General features: G+C 55.7%; 1 protein-coding gene across 2 annotated transcripts; it reads left to right on the top strand.

Moving 5' to 3' along the window:
• The first annotated feature begins 360 nt into the window (after positions 1-360).
• LITAFD (LITAF domain containing) lies at positions 361-15,028 on the top strand. Of its 2 annotated transcripts, none has more exons than XM_032327725.1 (8): positions 361-508; positions 636-2,718; positions 4,973-5,205; positions 7,975-8,081; positions 11,569-11,737; positions 13,348-13,482; positions 14,541-14,685; positions 14,889-15,028. In XM_032327725.1, exons 4-8 carry the CDS (start codon positions 8,052-8,054, stop codon positions 14,995-14,997), a joined length of 588 nt encoding a protein of 195 aa, XP_032183616.1. In that variant the 5' UTR covers positions 361-508; positions 636-2,718; positions 4,973-5,205; positions 7,975-8,051; the 3' UTR covers positions 14,998-15,028. The 2 variants fall into 2 exon arrangements, with proteins under 2 accessions (XP_032183616.1, XP_032183617.1); XM_032327726.1 differs by having other exon boundaries at positions 362-508; positions 14,544-14,685.
• The last annotated feature ends 1,043 nt before the right edge of the window (positions 15,029-16,071 follow it).

Genomic DNA, 16,071 nt, shown 5'->3' with positions numbered 1-16,071 from the left:
CCGGGGGGGATGCCCCGCCCGCGCAGCACGGCAGGTCGGAGAAGTCCCCTGAAGAGTGGAAGGCCTGTGCGGGTCTCGTCCTTAACCACCCGCTGCGGGTCCGGCCCGAAGCTGACCTTCGCTCCCGAATCCGGACGGCCCCGGGCGCCTCCATCTTGACCGAGAGAAAGAGCTCCGGGAACGGCGAGAAGGAACGAAGAGAGAGATGGAAGGGAGACAAGCCAAGAGCTGAAGGCAATTAAAGAGGGGGAGGGGAAGAAAGAAAAAAAAGAAAAGAAAACGGAAAGAAGGAAAGTTGTTGGTTTGTTCTTTTTTTTTTTTTTTTTTTTTTTCTTAATTTGCACCCTCTTGTAGAGTCCTGGAGTCCCGCGTCTGTGCAGGTGAATGACAAGACTCTCGTGTTGCAGGAGAGGACCCTGAGGCCCAGAGAAGCGATACCTCCCTGCCCCCACCTGGTCGCAGCAAGAGGAGCCCCTAGAAGCAAGCCCAGTGCTGGACCGAGACTCAGGTTGGTGGAAGGGGGGAGGAATTTGGAGCTATCCTGGGACTCTGGGCCCTGCGGGAGCCCCCAGCTCTGCCTGCGTCTCAGTCTCTCCCTGTCTCGCTGTGTTTTCCTCCTCTGATTGCCTACAAAGAGACCACCGAGGACACAGCAAGAAGACAGCTGTCCACAAGCCAGGAGGACGGTCTTCCACCGGCAAGCAAATTGCTGGCACCCTGATCTTGGACTTCCCAGGCTCCCGACCTGTGAGATGTCCGTGTTTGTTGCTTGGGCCACCCGGTCTGCGGTGTTTTGTTAACAGCAGCGGGAAGAGCCTTCCTGTTCCTGCTCAACTAACCACAGTCGCTGAGAATTTCACACCCAAGTTTGGTGCATTTCTGGGCTACAGTCATTCACGGGGTGTGCCGCCCATGCCAGGCTCTGTTTGGGGTGCTGAGCTTCCAGAAGTTAAAAAGTGCCCACCCAGTACCCGCCCAGGAGGAGTCACCTCCTGTTGAGACAGCAGGCCGGTGGATAAGGAGGGTGCCAGCTGGTGCCCTGGATAAGACTCCGTGGTTCCGTGAGGGCCCTGCCCTGGGCGCTGTCAGACAAGACGCGTCCCAGGAAGAGTCCTCTCTCCCAAATTGTCATGGCTTGAGCCTCCCGCGACCCGAGACATCAGCCCACCATTGTGGACCCATCCCATGGCACTAGCCTAATGGCCCGACTTGAGCTAGCCACAGATGAGATCTGGCCTAACTTTTCTGCCCAGTAAGGACCAATTATCTATTCAGCCACCTGAGAAATATTTACTGCACCTGGGCTCTATTCCAAGCCTGGGACTAAACAAAACTCATGTGGGTTCTGTCCCCGTCCCAGACCTTACATAGGGGAGCTAGATGTTAAATCAGTAATGCCAGTGGTATAAGATCCTGCTGTGCCCACAGCAGGGAGAGTTACCCAGGATGGGAAAGCCAGGAAAGGCTTCTCTGGAAAGTGCTAGTTGACCTGAGATCTTCTGAAAGATCAGTAATTAAGCAGATAAAGGAAAGGGCTCTCCTGAGAGAGGTTAGAGTAAATGCAAAGGTCCTGAGGCAGGAGAGTGGTGGGGCTAGGACTGGAGGAGAGGGAGTGTGAGGTACTGAGGTACAGTGGCCAGAGCCAGAGTGGGTCTTAAAGGTGCTGACAGCCAAGGAAGGGAAGGTCTAAGCAGGGATGAAGTGGAGAGTCCCCTACCTGCCCCTTACCCTCCGACCTCTGGTCCCTTCCCGCCATGACTGGGGCCTCTTCCATCTCACCGGGAAGAGCAGCCTCTTCCCATGACTTGTGTCCCGCCCCCGCCAACCAGTATCAGTGCCCATCCTTGTTTTCTGTGTAGCAGCCAGAGTGAGCTTTCAAAAGCATAAATCCAACCATTGCTAAAGAAAAAAATGCTTACGACACTTGTTAAGACAATAAGACTTTATTCAGGACTGTCTTGAAGGTGCAGGGGCCACTGCTATGGGGCTTTGCTCTGTGGGAGGGAGAGGGAGCTCAGCTCCAAATATGGCAAGGAAAAGTGGAGATTTACGGCCAAAGAGCACGGTCAGCGAGTGGGAAATTGCTAGAAGGAAGTTTCGGAGGGAAGGGGGGATTCTGGCTGAGCTGACCTAGCAGGATTCTTGCGGAAGACAGGCCAAGGCAATCAGGCATCCCCTGGGAGGTGGCAGGAGATGAAGAATTTGGACAGATCCTGAGGGTAGGGAATTCTGGCTAAACCAGCTTGACAGGATTCTTGCCAAAACTGGACTCTACAAGGACAGGGTCAGAAGCTCAAGTTCAGGCCTAGTAGAGCCGAGGGCTCAGGGCGACTGAAGTAAAGTCTGGCCAAGGAGAGAATTTTTGTCACCATGTCCCTCCCCTTCTCAAAACCCTCCATGACTCCCTATTCCTCTTTAAATGAAAGCCAGACTCACCTGCTGCAGCATTTCAGACGGACTTGACATAAGAAAATTCCAGTAAGGAGCCCGAGCAAGCTGGAGGGGTAGATCCGTGAGGTGGAAGAAGACAGGGGGGCCGTCCCTGGGGTTGATACTGCAGGTCTGGTGTCCTCAAGGGCTGGGTGTCTCTTCAGCAGGTCCCCTCTCTGGGCACCTCCATTTCTCATCTGTAAAATGGGGACAACTGCACCTCTCGATGAAAGTCGTGTTGCAGAAGGGAGAGAACCCATGGATGCTTAGGACACAGCTGGATACACTGTAAGCAGTATTTGTTTTTTATTTGCTTTTTTAAACACTTCTTGCTTGAATCGAAGTGTCGCCCTAGTAATGACAGTAGCCACCCGGTTCTGCTCCCTACAATGTGTCAGCCACACCACGCGCCGTAATGTGTGTCACTTGAACTCCTTAAAGCCTTACCACAACCCAGAGGAATTGTCATCCCATTCTGCGAATGGGGAAATGAGGCTCAGGTCAGCAGTGCAGCTTACCCAAGGCCAAACAGCACTAACTGGGACAGGCTGAGATCTGAATGTCACCATGTGACACCCCAAGGTTCTCATTCCGCAGGCTGTTTAAGACGAAATTCCCTCCCCCCACCCAGGATATGTCACCCCAACCAGTGTCTCAAGAGGGGTCTCCCTGGGCTTGGAGCAGGGATGGGAGCTTGGGCTCCGGGAATACTCGCTTCTCCCTGCCTAGTGCTCCTTGTCTCTTTTGGGCCACTACTTTCTGAACAGTCACTTCCCTGTTCCTGGTCTGCCTCCAGCCCCTGCCCCTCTGTGCAGCAGCCCCAAGCCATCTTACCAGGTCTCAGCATTCCCTGCCCAACCTCATGTCTCTCTGCTCACACCACTGCAACCCCACCGGGACCTCAGGGCCTTTGCACATGCTCTTCCCTCAGTTGGAAACTCTTCCCCAATATCTTCCAAGGCTGCCTCTTTCTGGGCATTACACCTCAAAAGAGGGGACTCTCTGCCCCACCTGGAACCAAATGTGGTGCCCCCTAAAGTGTGAACTCCCCAGGGAAGGTGCCTTATCTGCCTCCCCTAGTTTTGTTTGCCTGACACATAGTAGGTACCCAGTAAGTACCCACTGAAGAAATAGGGTCCACAGCAGGGTCACTGGATGCAGTGAAGTCTGTCAGGATGAGGGGCCTGACAGATGATTCGATTTTCCTTTCCATAAAATGGCAGCAGGAGAGTGTACAGTTGAGAAAGAGTTGGGGGGGGCAGTGGAGGGGTCCTGCCCTCAGCCCTGTTGCACCTGGGCTGACCCCCTCCAGGCAGCCCTTGAGGCTGGAAACTGCTCAGGATGAGGTCCAAGTCAGATGACCATGCCTGCTGGCTGAAGGAGGAAAAACGGGAGCCCACCTATGTTAACACAGCCCACCCCAGATGCAGGAACACACACACACACACAAATACCTCCACATGCAAACCTCTGCACACAAACACCATGCAGAGGAGCCCCACTCCCCCAGGACCCATGTCTCAAGCAATAGCATCTCCCACATTCATATGCAGATGGAAGCGCGCATAACCACGCCCCCACCGTACAGCTCCTGGGGCCATTCCCCAGACCCCAAGAGCCTTCTCTGTCTAGAAGATCCCCCTCTCCTCCAGGCAGGCCTGGGGGCTCTGTCCCAGAGTTCTTAGGGCAGGGGATGGACGACAGCCACCCAGGAAAGCAGTAAGCCTGTCACCCTCACATCGAGGTACCTGTTGTTCAATGAGAGGGCCCCCATGAGGACCCAGCGCAGAAGAAACCCTGCTTTCCTTCCCTGGGCCCAGTAGGCAGGGGGCTTGGTGCAAGGCGACTACAGCAGCACACACGTCCTCACGCTCCTCCAGCCCCCAGCGTGCCCCAAGCTGGGTGGAAGAGAAAGCAGACTGGGTGGTTGGCAGAGCTGGAAATTCAGCTCAGAGAGGTTAGGGGATGGCCCAGTTTGACCCAGCAAGTTCCCGCCCAGGGCTCCCGGCACCCCCGCAGACAGAGCAGACCGAAGGGAGGGCTCCAGGGAAAGCCCCACCCCACACCTGCCCAAGAATGATAGTTACAGCTCATTCCTCTGGATTCCTTTCTCCTCCTGTCACCTCCTTGCACAAGCCGGGCTCTTCTGGGAGCAGAGGATGAGCAGGAAGCAGGGCGGGGGAGTTGCACTGCCTTTTTTTTATTTAAGCAGGCCCCCAGCCACAGAACCTTATTGCTCAAGAAGGTAGCATAGCCCAGAGAGGGTGAGTGAGGTGCCCAGCGTCACACAGCAGGAGAGGACCAAGGGGCTTCCCAGGACCCTCAGCTGCCAGCACTCTAGGCTCATTGCCACTCCTGGGATGGCCTGCCTCCTGCCCTGGCTTCTGTGGCTCTGCTTGTTATCGTCTTGCTTATTAACGTGACTAATTGCTAACGCGTTGCAAGCTTTCTACGTGCCAGGCACAGAGCTAGATTCTTCATGTAGATATCTTTCATCCATTATTCATGCAGCAAAGCTTGACTGAGCATCTGCTGTGTCCAGGGCACTGTGGTAGGTACTGACGAGACAGATGTGAACAAAATCAAGGAGGTCCCTGCTCTCACAGAGCTGACGTAGGAGCACAGATACCGATCAAGTAACCAAATCCGTGAACCTGTTTGTTGCAGACAGAGCTCACCGGAAGAGCATTTGAAGCAGGAACAGCAAGTGCAAGTGCCCAGGGGCAGGATGGAATAGAACAGAACAGAAGCATGCAGAAGGGATCAGACAACAAGGTAAAACTGTCTCATGAAATCTTCCTAACACTCTTGGCAGCAAGGATTATTATCAGACCCATTGTGCGGAGAGGTGAAGATGCCTTTCCCGGGGTCACACACAGCCGCGAGTGACAGAGCCCACACTTTACATGCTTTCTCTGTGCTAGGCTTTATTTTGGGGGTGCAGAGGTAAAAAAGGAACCAGCAAAAACCAGTCCTCCAGGAGCCCTGAGTCTGGTAGAGAGTTGATGCTTACAGAGAGGCCCCAGAAGCCCAGCCAGGCATCCTGGCTCCCTTGTGACGAGGCCCTGTGTCTGGGTGCCAGGGGCTGGGGTCTAAACCAGCTCCACCACAGCCTGGCTGTGTGGCCTTCCGCTGGCCTCACGCCCTCTCTCCTTCCAGCCTGGCCTAAGGGATTCAGGATAAGACAGGAGTCCTCAGCCCCAGGGCAGCCTTGGACGGCACTGGACAAGCCCTGAAGGGAGGGTGACGGGAGCGGGGGGGAAGGGACAGGATGGGGACATGCGTCCCCACAGAGCCCAGAGTGACGAGGCCAGGCTGACTTGTGCAGCCTGATGCTGCCCCCTGGTGGCAGTCGCCATGCCGCAGGGAGGATGCAGAGAGCCCAGCCCGTCAGCTCCCTCATTCACTCGCTCTCAGAGGGCCCCGGTGCAGAGGCACAGCCTGGATCTCAGCCCTTTGTGAGGGGTTCCGCCGTCCGCATAATCCCTTAGGAAGGAGACTGTCCCCAGCCCTGCCCCCCATCTTGCATGGCCTCAACCCTATACAAAGACCCTGTTTCCTGGGGTAGGATAGCCAACGGATTTTAAGCCAAATGAGGTGGGCTGGATGAGAGCAGCAGCGGCTCATTTGTTCCTTCCTTCACTCAGTCATGCGTACAGTCAAACTACATTAGTCGAGCACCTTCTGCATGCTGGGTGCTGGGGGATGCAGCAACACACCAGTACGTACAGGGGTGTGCACAGGCTCCAGAGGACATGCCCCCCACCCTGCCACGGACCAGAAGAGGTGACGATGACCTGTCATAATGGGAGCGAAGGGGACTGGGCCCGTGGGTAGGAATGCCGGACCGGAGGTTGCAAGACTCGGGGATGTGGGCGTCACAGTTACTAGTAAGAGAGCGAGAGAGGGTGATCAGAGGGACAGTTGAGGAGGTGGGGCGGGAGTCAGGTCCCCACCAGAGAGGTGGTGCTCGTGATGACCTTTGTGGGAGTTACGGAAGTGCTTCCTCAGGATACTTTTTTCCGGTCAGCTGAGAAAGGGTTGTAGTAGCACAAATCTCTTGTGCTCATGATGTATGGGGCACCTGTTAGGCCATACACCCCCGCCTGTGTACCCAGACTCCCCCTGCCCCTTTGAAGATGGCACCTTTGCGCTTATCACACGTCACAGCTGGCACCCTGCGGGCAGCTGATACTTCGGAAGAAGCTGATCTCGTTGAAGAGGAAGATGTGCAGCCTGAGAGCGCAGTACCGTCTCTCCCTCCCGGTTCCCTGCTGGAGCAACCCAACCTCTGGAATAACCGTGGCCAGCAGATGGCGCTGTGGGGGCCGCCCTCTGGAATAGCTGAGCATCAGATGGTGCTGTGGGAGCCAACCTCTAGAATAACCGTGGCCAGCAGGTGGCGCTGTGGGACCTAGCCGCAGAAATAACCGTGGCCAGCGGGTGGCGCTGTAGAACCCAGCCTCTGGAATAACTGTGGCCAGCAGGTGGCGCTGTGGCCTCCCGGGAACAGTTGCATTGCTGCCTGCACGTGTGATACACATACAAAGCAGACGCTCCCTGATCACTTACTACTCTCTATTCCTCCATACGGTAGATTGTAGCGACGGTCCCCATTCTCCCTCCCAATGCCAGTTGTCGTGTAGCTGCATTCCCGTCACAAAAGGGAGACCTGCAGCGTTCTTTCTAGGAATGAAAGCTCCCCACAGCCACTAGGTTTGAATGCCCATAGTCCATGCAAACAGCAGAAACCCAGTGGTCTACTTCTGCCCCAGTTCCAGAGTCCTGCATACGGGATTGGGTTGACCAAACCTGGGTCAAGCTTCCACCAAATTCCATCAGCCTTGGCCATAGAGGAGCAGATCGCTGCTGCCCCTTTGTGGGGTGGACAGAGATCTCGGAGAGTGATCCTGTGATCAAGTGTAATTTTGCCCATAAATACTACAGCACTGTGCTGCCTCATTTAAGTCCGTCTGCTCTGTATAGTCTTGCCATCAAATCAACATACAAGTTGTATTTGTTTTTGTTTTCCTCTTTTAGAGAGTTTTTTCCCTTTAATTACATTTTGCCCTCTCCCAATTTTACTGTAAAAAAAAAAAAAGTGCAAGCATACAGAAAAGTGGAAATGATGGTGAACACCCCCAGACCCACCACCTCGATTCTGCAGCTGTCACCGTTTTGCAGGGTTCGCGTTTTCACGGAGGTATCCAAGAATCCATCAACCCCTCTTACCTTCCCGTGACTTTAAAAGTGAGCTGCAGATGGCTGTACACTTGGCCCCTCAACACGTCAGCTCCCACAGGTCATTAACTAGAATTCAGTGTCTGTCTGTAGCTTTTGAAAACGTTTGTCAGGAAGGATACAGATCTCAGCGTACCACTCCGCGAGCTTTGACGAGTGCGTGCCCCTGTGTAGTGCCAACCCCTGCCAAGACATGGGACGTCTCTACCAGCCCAGAGTTCCCTCAAGCCCTTTCTGTTACTGAGTCCACACCCCGGTTGGCAAGCACTGTTCTGATTGCTTCGGTGACGCGTGTCTTACCAGGACGTCCGTCGAAATGAGGCCAGACAGTACGTACGCCTGCGGAAGGCTGCTTTCACAGACGCGTTTGCAGTTCGTTTATGTGGTGGCGCGAAGGATGCCTCCCCCTGGTGAGTAGTCGTCCAGCCTGTGAATATCCCACAGTTTATCCACTCTCTTGTTTTTGAGCACCAGAGTGGTTTCCAGGGGGTTTTTAGAGAGGGGGAGGTGGAAGAAGGAGAGAGAGAATCTTAAGGCCCGACACGGGGCTTGATCTCATGACCGTGGGATCATGACTTGAGCTGAGTTGGACACTGAACTGACCGAGCCACCCAGGTGCCCAGTTTGAGGCTATTTTAAATAAAACTGCTAGGACTCTCTTCTTAGGGACAAGTCTCCCTTCTGAGGAAACGCCTAGGCATGATATATCCGGGTCATAGGATAGGTTTAGGGTTAGGTTTGCAAGAAACGTGCAGACTATGTGTACTCCCACTGGTGACAAATGATAAGAATTTGGGGTGCCTTTTTACCTTTTTACTAATCCAGGCGTGTAAGCTCCAGGAGTTTGGATAAATGAGTAGTTACGTAGTCACGACAGTCATCTTTCCATCATTTTATCGAGTTCTCTTGTGCCCTTTGCAGCCAACCTTCCACTCTCCAGCCCAGAAGCAACCTCTCTTTTGAGTTCCCTCCCTGGAGCTTAGCTTGGTCTGTGTTAGAACCCCAGACAAATAGAATCACCAGTTAATGTACTATTTGAGGTCAGGTTTTATTGTTGTTGTTTTGGTTTCTTTTTGTTTTGTTTTGTTTTGTTAAAAATCTTTTTTTTTTTTAAAGATTTTATTTACTCTTTTGAGAAAAAGAGAACATGAGAGGGGAGAAGGTCAGAAGGAGAAGCAGACTCCCCACAGAGCTGAGAGCTTCTATCAATCCCAGGACTTGATCCTGGGACTCCGGGATCACGACCTGAGCTGAAAGCAGTGGCCTAACCCACTGAGCCACCCAGGCGCCCCGCTCAAAATCATTTTTGACACATATGCATCTTGCCAAGTAGATTGTAATTCCTTTCTTTTTTTTTTCTTTTAAATATTTTATTTATATATTTGACAGACAGAGATCACAGGTATGCAGAGAGGCAGGCAGAGAGAGAGGGGGTGGGGGAAGCAGGCTCCCTGCTGAGCAGAGAGCCCAATGCGGGGCTCGATCCCAGGACCCTGAGATCATGATCCAAGCCAAAGGCAGAGGCTTTAACCCACTGAGCCACCCAGGTGCCCCTGTAATTCCTTCTTCTGTTGAGCAGCATTCCCTGGTATCGTAGCCACTCATCTGCTCCCACATATCTGGGCTTCTGAATTCTGAAGACAGACAGCTCCTGTGAATCTTCTCGTGTGGGTCTTTCTCTGGACATGTGTCTTTCTCTCTCCCGGGCAGAAATCTTGGGAGCGGAATTGCTGGTCACAGGTGGGCCTGTGTTTACCGTTGTAAGAAATTGCAGCCTTCCAAAGTGAGGCGTCATTTCACTCGCGCCAGCAGCATATGAGGTTACCCATTGTCGACAATTAGGATTGTCCGTTTTTAAAAATTTAACCGGGGGTCCCTACAGTTTTCACATTTCCCGGGTGGCTAGTGATGCCAGATGCCTTCTCCTGTGTCTGCTATGCCACGCCTGTATTCTCTTTTATGAAGTGTCTGCTTCGGTCTTTTTAAAATTTTTCTTTTTTACATTTTATTTATTTATTTGAGAGGGAGAGAGCAGGAGCAGGGAGAGGGTCAGAGGGAGAAGCAGATTCCCCGCCAACCAGGGAGCCCAGCACTGGGCTCAGTCCCAGGACTCTGGGATCACAGCCTGAGCTGAAGGCAGATGCTTAACCGGTTGACTGAGCCACCCGGGCGCCCGTTTGGGTCTTCTGTCCACTTTTACACTGAATTTTTTAAATTGCTCAGTTGGAGCTCTTTTATATACCGGACACCTGTACTGCTACTACTTCCTGCCTGCGGCTCTGCTTTTTTCCTTCCCCCACGGTGTCTTTTGAAGAGCAGGTGCTTTGATGAAGTCGTCTTTCAAGTTTTTCTTTTTATGGCTTGTGCTTTGTGTCCCGTGGAAGAAATCGTGATATACAGCCGCGTCTGTTTGTTTTCGTTGCCACGCGTTGTTCGCTGTTGCTTTTTTCTTTTGTCCGTGCTTCCTTGTAAATTAGTAAAAGGAAAGATGGGGTTCCAAAGTCAAACCTGCAAAGCAAGGCGTGGAGAGAACCTGCTTCCCCACCCCCCGGCTCCCTCAGCATCGGCCTTTAGTTTTTAAAACTCATTCTTTTGTTTTGTCTTGGGCATTTTGTCTGTCTGTGTTTACTTAACCAGTAGATATTTATGGAGTTCCGGTGTAACAGGTGGTGAGGATCATCCTGGAAATCTGTATATCCCTCCCCGTTTCTTTACGTGCACACGCACAGTTTATGTCATTATTCCTACGTAGTTAGAGTTGTGTATAATGTCTTGGTTTTTTAGCGATGTGTCCTGGAGAGACTACCCCCAGTCATTTATGAAGTGTATTCTCTTTTCTCTCTCCTCCCCTCCTTCCTGTATTTTGGGTAGTTTCAGAGTAGCTGTACATGGACATTTGGGCTATTTGGAGTCTTTTCTGCTGTCCCCACTAGCCCTGTGCCAATGTCACTTGATACTTTCACTGGTGTTCGGGATGGACTTCTAGGAAGAGTGTGCCCGGGTTCTACGGGAAGACCCGTCTCCCCCCGAGACCACCGAGACGTTTGGTCCCCGTCATTTTGTGACGGAGTTTAGTACCCGAGCACACAGCCCTCCCTTCGTGCCTTTGTTGGCACAAATCCTGACCTTGTTCTCACTGGCCGTGACCCCTCGTTAAAGCCCCGAACCAGCTCTGGACACACAGGCTGCCTCCTGCCGTCGGGAGTGTGTCTTCTGGGCTCCTCCGGCCAGTGATCATTTTGCAGCAAGAACACCAGCCTGGCTTCATTCTCCGTGCCCGGCGCGTTTCCTCTCATCTCCTCACCGTCCTGTACGGCAGCATCCGTTATCCCCATTTTACAGCTGAGGCAGCCAGGGGATGGGGGGTTGGGGAAGAGTTCGCATCTGGCCCAAACTCACACAGCCCCGCAGGCGAGGGAGGTGGTGGGGCTTGTGTGGAGACACCACATCTGTGTGTGCACGTGTGCCCACACGTGTGCTGTGTGCACGCGTGTATGTAGTTGTGTCCATAGGCCTCCATATGTTTCTCGGTCACAGGACGCGAACATCCACACTGCTGGCTCTTGGCACCCAGCAGGATGAGGATGACCTCCTCAAAGCAGAATCACTAGTGCTCGTTGGATTCTATGTTTAAGTCTCTAGATTGGTGGCCCCTGCCCCTGAACCCCTGCACTGTGGGAACTTGGGGCTGGATTCGGCTGGGTCTCTAAGAAGGGCCGTGGGCCTGGGGAGAAGGGCTGCCTTGAAAGGCTGCTCCCACCCCCCCATCCCCCCACCCCCCCATCCCCCCACCCCCCCGCCCTGGGAGCCGCCCCGCCCTCCCGCAGAGAGGAGCCAGAGCCCAGCCCTCGGTCACTGTGAGGGCGCACATCACAATGGCTGTTCCGCCCGAGCCAGGCCTGGCAGGAGGTGCCAGGGGGGCCCACACTCTTGGTCCGAGGACAACCAGGCATCATGGGGACTGGAGACAAGCGCTCAGCCGCTCAGAACCTGGAACCCGATGCTGCCCAGATACCGTTGCTGGAACCCAGGACGCCTGGAGCACCAAGATGGAACACTCCCCAAGGTGAGAGTCTCCCCCACCCCGGCTCCGGGTGGCAGGCTGGCTTTGGGGCCCACAGGAAGCAGGAGAGGAAGCTCTGGGTCCCCTCGCTCAGCTGGGGGCTGAATCCTGGCCGCCTGCTGTCCCTCACCAACCTGGGGACCGTGTGACCCAACGTGGGACAAAGTGGGGTCTCCGTCATCCCATGTCCTCTCTTAAAAGTGTTAAAAAGTCATCAAGGAAGAAGAAAAATAGCTCCCACATATCAGGTACGAGCTGCCCCTGCTGGCCCCCGCCCACCCCCTTTGCCAGACAGCCCGGATTGGCAGGGGTGGCCGATTCAGGGGTCCTGCCCTGCTGATGAGATCCTGGCCAAGTCACTCAATCTCTTTGGATCCATTTTCTATCTGGAAAATGGGGCCAGGATTGGTTGGTGCAGGGCTGGCGGCTGCTCCCTCCCGGGGAGGCCAGGTGACTGGCTACTTCCTCCCTGGCCTTTGCTTTCCTCATCTATAAAATGGGTACAAAACCCAGCAGGTGGGGCTGCTGGGGTACCTGTCCCCAGGAGTCTAGTCTGTGTGGCAGAAGTGAGGAGGGGCTTCCTGTGCTCCGGCTGCGGCCACTGTGGGGGGATCCCGGCTGCCCCCTTCAAGCCACGAGGCCCCTCACCTGGGAGAGGAAGGTCTCCGTGTGACGGGTCCATGTGCTTCCCCGTAGACACACGTGGACCCCCCCCAACCCGTCGACCACACAGTCATGATGATGGGGTTCCCGTCTTCCCCCTCCCCGACCACACTCTGGGTTTCGGGATCCCAGAATTCCGTGTCCAGACAGCCTGGCCCCTGCCTCGGGGACCAGCCACCAGCTGGGAGCTGGGGGCCAGGTTCGCAGCCACATGGGGTGCAAGGCCCCTTGTGGGGCGGGAGAGAACGAGGCTGGGGGCAGTGTGGGCAAGCATAGGGTCCTAGATGCAGGAGGTGAAACACTGCCCCCCCTTGGAGCTGTTCTGACCAGAGGCATGTGCCCTGGAGATGGGTGGGCTCAACTTTCATACCTGCGGGGGGACCTCAGGCAAGTTACTTAACCTCTCTGAGCCGGGTCTCCCCACCTGCAAAACTGCAGTGATACCACCCGGCCCCTCACGGGCGTGCCGGCAAGTCAATGGAGTGTGAGGTACGTGAAAAGGGTCAGCTGAGTTGGGCACAGAACAATTGCTCAAGTTTTTTTTTTTTTTTTTAAAGATTCTATTTTATTAATTTATTTGACAGAACAGCAGGGAGAGGAAGCAGGCTCTCTGCTGAGCAGGGAGCCCGACTTGGGGCTCGGTGGACCCTGCGATCACGACCCGCAGGCAGACTATGGGCCCGGTGCTCTCTGTATCCTCAGCTTCTTGGCTGTGCCTCCAGGAAGCTCTTACATCCTAGGACCTGAGGACACACTTGGAGCCAGGAATGTCTGGGTTCAAACCCCGGCTGCTCCATCTGTGCCATACGGCCACGGGTCATTCCTCCAGGCCTCAGCTTGCCCTCCTGTAAAGTGGGTGACCTCCTCGGGCTGGCCACATGGTCAGCTTGGCACCCGGCCTGCAGCAAGCCCTGGGAGCTGAGGGTGTGTTTCCTCCCTCTCTCCCAAAGAGCCGCCGCCTCGGCCGCCGCCGCCTCGGCCACCGCCGCCTCGGCCACCCCCTCCTTCCCCTCCTCCCCCTCCGCCTCCAGGAACTCACGTTCTGCCCCCGATGTACATGCAAGGCCCCCAGGGGATTCAGCCAGGTGAGTGCCTTTACCCCGTCCCCCCTCACGTTCCTGGGCTCAGACTCAGACCACCCTGACCACTTGCCGAGACTCTGCCCCACCAGCACCTCCTCTCCGATGGGCAATCGGGGGGTGGAGGGGGCTGGTCCACGGTGGGCACTCGGGAAGGGCTCTGGGAGTGCAATCTGGGTGAGAGCCCCCCCACCAACCGGAGCAGGCAGCCGCCCCCCCCAGGTTCACGAGTGTGAGCTTCAGAGGTCTCCAAGGGTAGAGCGCTGCAGGGCTGGGCTGTGCGTTCCCCGTGGACGGGATGGAGAAGACCCCTCAGGGCCAGAGACCACTAGGGACGTGCATACCAGCCACACGGTTCTTCTCTAGCTCCCTGCCCCGCCAGGGAGGCTGCAGCCCGTAGCCAAGGCTCTGGAGCTCCAGGTCCCCGCTCCCCCTCCCCTCCGGCCCCAGAGGCCAGAAGCTGCAGACGGCTGTCCAGCCCAGACCCTGAGTCCGTGGCCAGAACACTAAAGCTCACCTGGACTATTCCCTTAACGAACTCAGCCACCACCAGAGCCCTTTCTCCACACACCCAAGACTGTAGAAATGGCCGTGGCGTTTAAATAGCCAAACACATTTTTTTGCCGCACTGTGCAAATGCAAGAGGACACGAGAATGCCAACAGGTTCTCGGTTTTGTCTTTCCACCGCACTTCACCAAGGGGTTGGAGCTTTCTACCTAGGACAGGGATTCCAGAGCCACTCTAGCTGTCACGGACACCCCAGAAAGGGGACAGTGCAGCGTGCTGTCGGGGGGGGGGGGGGCTTGCTGACTTGTAGGGGCTGTTTAAACCCAGAAATGCTCCCAGATTCCCTGGGTGCCCCGACGGAGGCAGGCCCCTGGGTCCGGAAGGCTGGTGACAGTGGGTGGTGGGACATGGGGCTGTGAGACAAAGCCAGAGCCCATACAGGGGCCTGGGGCGCTCAGGGGAGCACGGAAAACCCGCAGGAGGGCCCAGCCAGCAGTGGACACTAGGGAAGGCGAGGCGGCAGCCAGGATCTGAGCTGCCTTCACCCCGTCCCCAGCAGTGTTCACCAGCTTGCCTAGGATGGGGACTGCCACCCCCATACGGTCCATATGTCAGTACTGCGGGAACTACATCATCACGGTGACCAGCCCGGTCCCAGGGGTCCTCACCTGGATGCTGTGTACCGGCCTCTTCATCTTTGGGTGAGTGCCCCCCGCCTCCGCAGGGCATCGGTCGTGTAGGGTTTGGGGGGGCAGCCACGGGGCATGGATGGGCAGGGTCCCCAGCAACCCTGGGGGTGATGGGGCAGGAGCAAGGCCAGAGGGGACCCCCGGGGAGAACCGCAGGGCTGCCCCCTCCCTGAGGGGGGACCCACGCCCATACCCCGCTGCTGCTGACGCTGCAGATGCTTCCTGGGCTGCTGCTTCCTCCCCTTCTGTGTGGACAGCTTGATGGACGTGAAGCACACGTGCCCCGTGTGCCGACAGGAGCTCTTCCGCTACCATCGCCTGTGAACCCGCACAAAATAAATGTCCACTGAGTGCCCTTCGTGTGTGTGTGTCCTGCTGGGATCCCTCCTGCTCTGGGGGGCTCGCACAGAGAGCTCAGCTGGTGCTCAGGTAGCCACAGGGAGTGAGGTCACCCCCCCACAGGCTCCCCAGTACCGATCTGACCCCTTAGAAACTGCCGTGCACGTGACGAATCCTTTTCCAGCCCCTTCCTGTCAGCTCAAGCTTCGGCATCTGAGAACGTCTCTGCACCTCGGCTTGGGGTGTGCGTGTATGCCTAGGACAGGTGCGGGATTCCCTCTGGTGACACGGCGTCTGCAGGGGCTAGGGTGGGGCTGGGGAGAGCCGAGAGGAAAATCGGGGGCACGACAAACGGAGGGCTTTTGCTTTTAAAGATTTTATTTTTAGCTGATCTCTGTAGCTGATGTGGAGCTCGAGCTCACAACCCTAGAGCCCGGTCGCCGGACTGAGTCAGCTAGGGGCCCCCACGAGGGGATTTTATTTTGCAAAATAAGATGAATGTTACCCACCTTTTCAAGGAAAATAGATTTCCTATAGGAGGAGAAGGGAAGTGAGTGAATTAGAGGGCAGGAGAGAAAATGAGCTGAGTGTCCCTCTTAGGAGTTAAATTTAAAAAAACAAAAACAAAAAAGCTATTTGCTGTGATGCTCCCTCCCCCAGCCTTTAGCTGCGGAGACCCAGGCAGGGGGGCCTCCACTCCAGGAACCAGGAGCTGCAGAGCCCCGGAGCGTGTGACACACAGTGGGCACACAGTACCTAGGGACCCGTCTCTCATCAGGACAGGGTGGGGGCACTGGGAGAACCCAGGGAGACAACACGGGGGCCACCCACCTGGGCTCCGCATCTGAAGGCGACGGCGGGAAGCAGCCAGCAGCACGCGGGAGCCGTCTTCACCGGACTGGGCCTGTTTTGGGTCTTGCGGGAGCTCCACATCCATGTGGAGTTGCCTGGGCCCTGTGGGGAGTCAGAGGCGTGCCTGGCGCTGCGGTGGCGGCCAAGGCCAGATCCACCTGCAGACCTCACCCCGAGGGCAGTGTTCGGGTCCATGCTCAACGAGCA

The sequence above is a fragment of the Mustela erminea genome, chromosome 20 (assembly GCF_009829155.1).
Source record: "Mustela erminea isolate mMusErm1 chromosome 20, mMusErm1.Pri, whole genome shotgun sequence".
Classification (NCBI taxonomy): domain Eukaryota; kingdom Metazoa; phylum Chordata; class Mammalia; order Carnivora; family Mustelidae; genus Mustela; species Mustela erminea.
Note: the sequence above shows the minus strand (reverse complement) of the source record. Positions and strands in the feature narration are given on the sequence as shown.

Coding starts and splice junctions, on each gene's coding strand:
- LITAFD (XM_032327725.1), top strand. CDS start 8,052: ATGTGGTGGCGCGAAGGATGCCTCCCCCTG. Junction 8,082..11,568: donor GCGAAGGATGCCTCCCCCTG/GTGAGTAGTCGT, acceptor CGCCCGAGCCAG/GCCTGGCAGGAGGTGCCAGG. Junction 11,738..13,347: donor AAGATGGAACACTCCCCAAG/GTGAGAGTCTCC, acceptor TCTCTCCCAAAG/AGCCGCCGCCTCGGCCGCCG.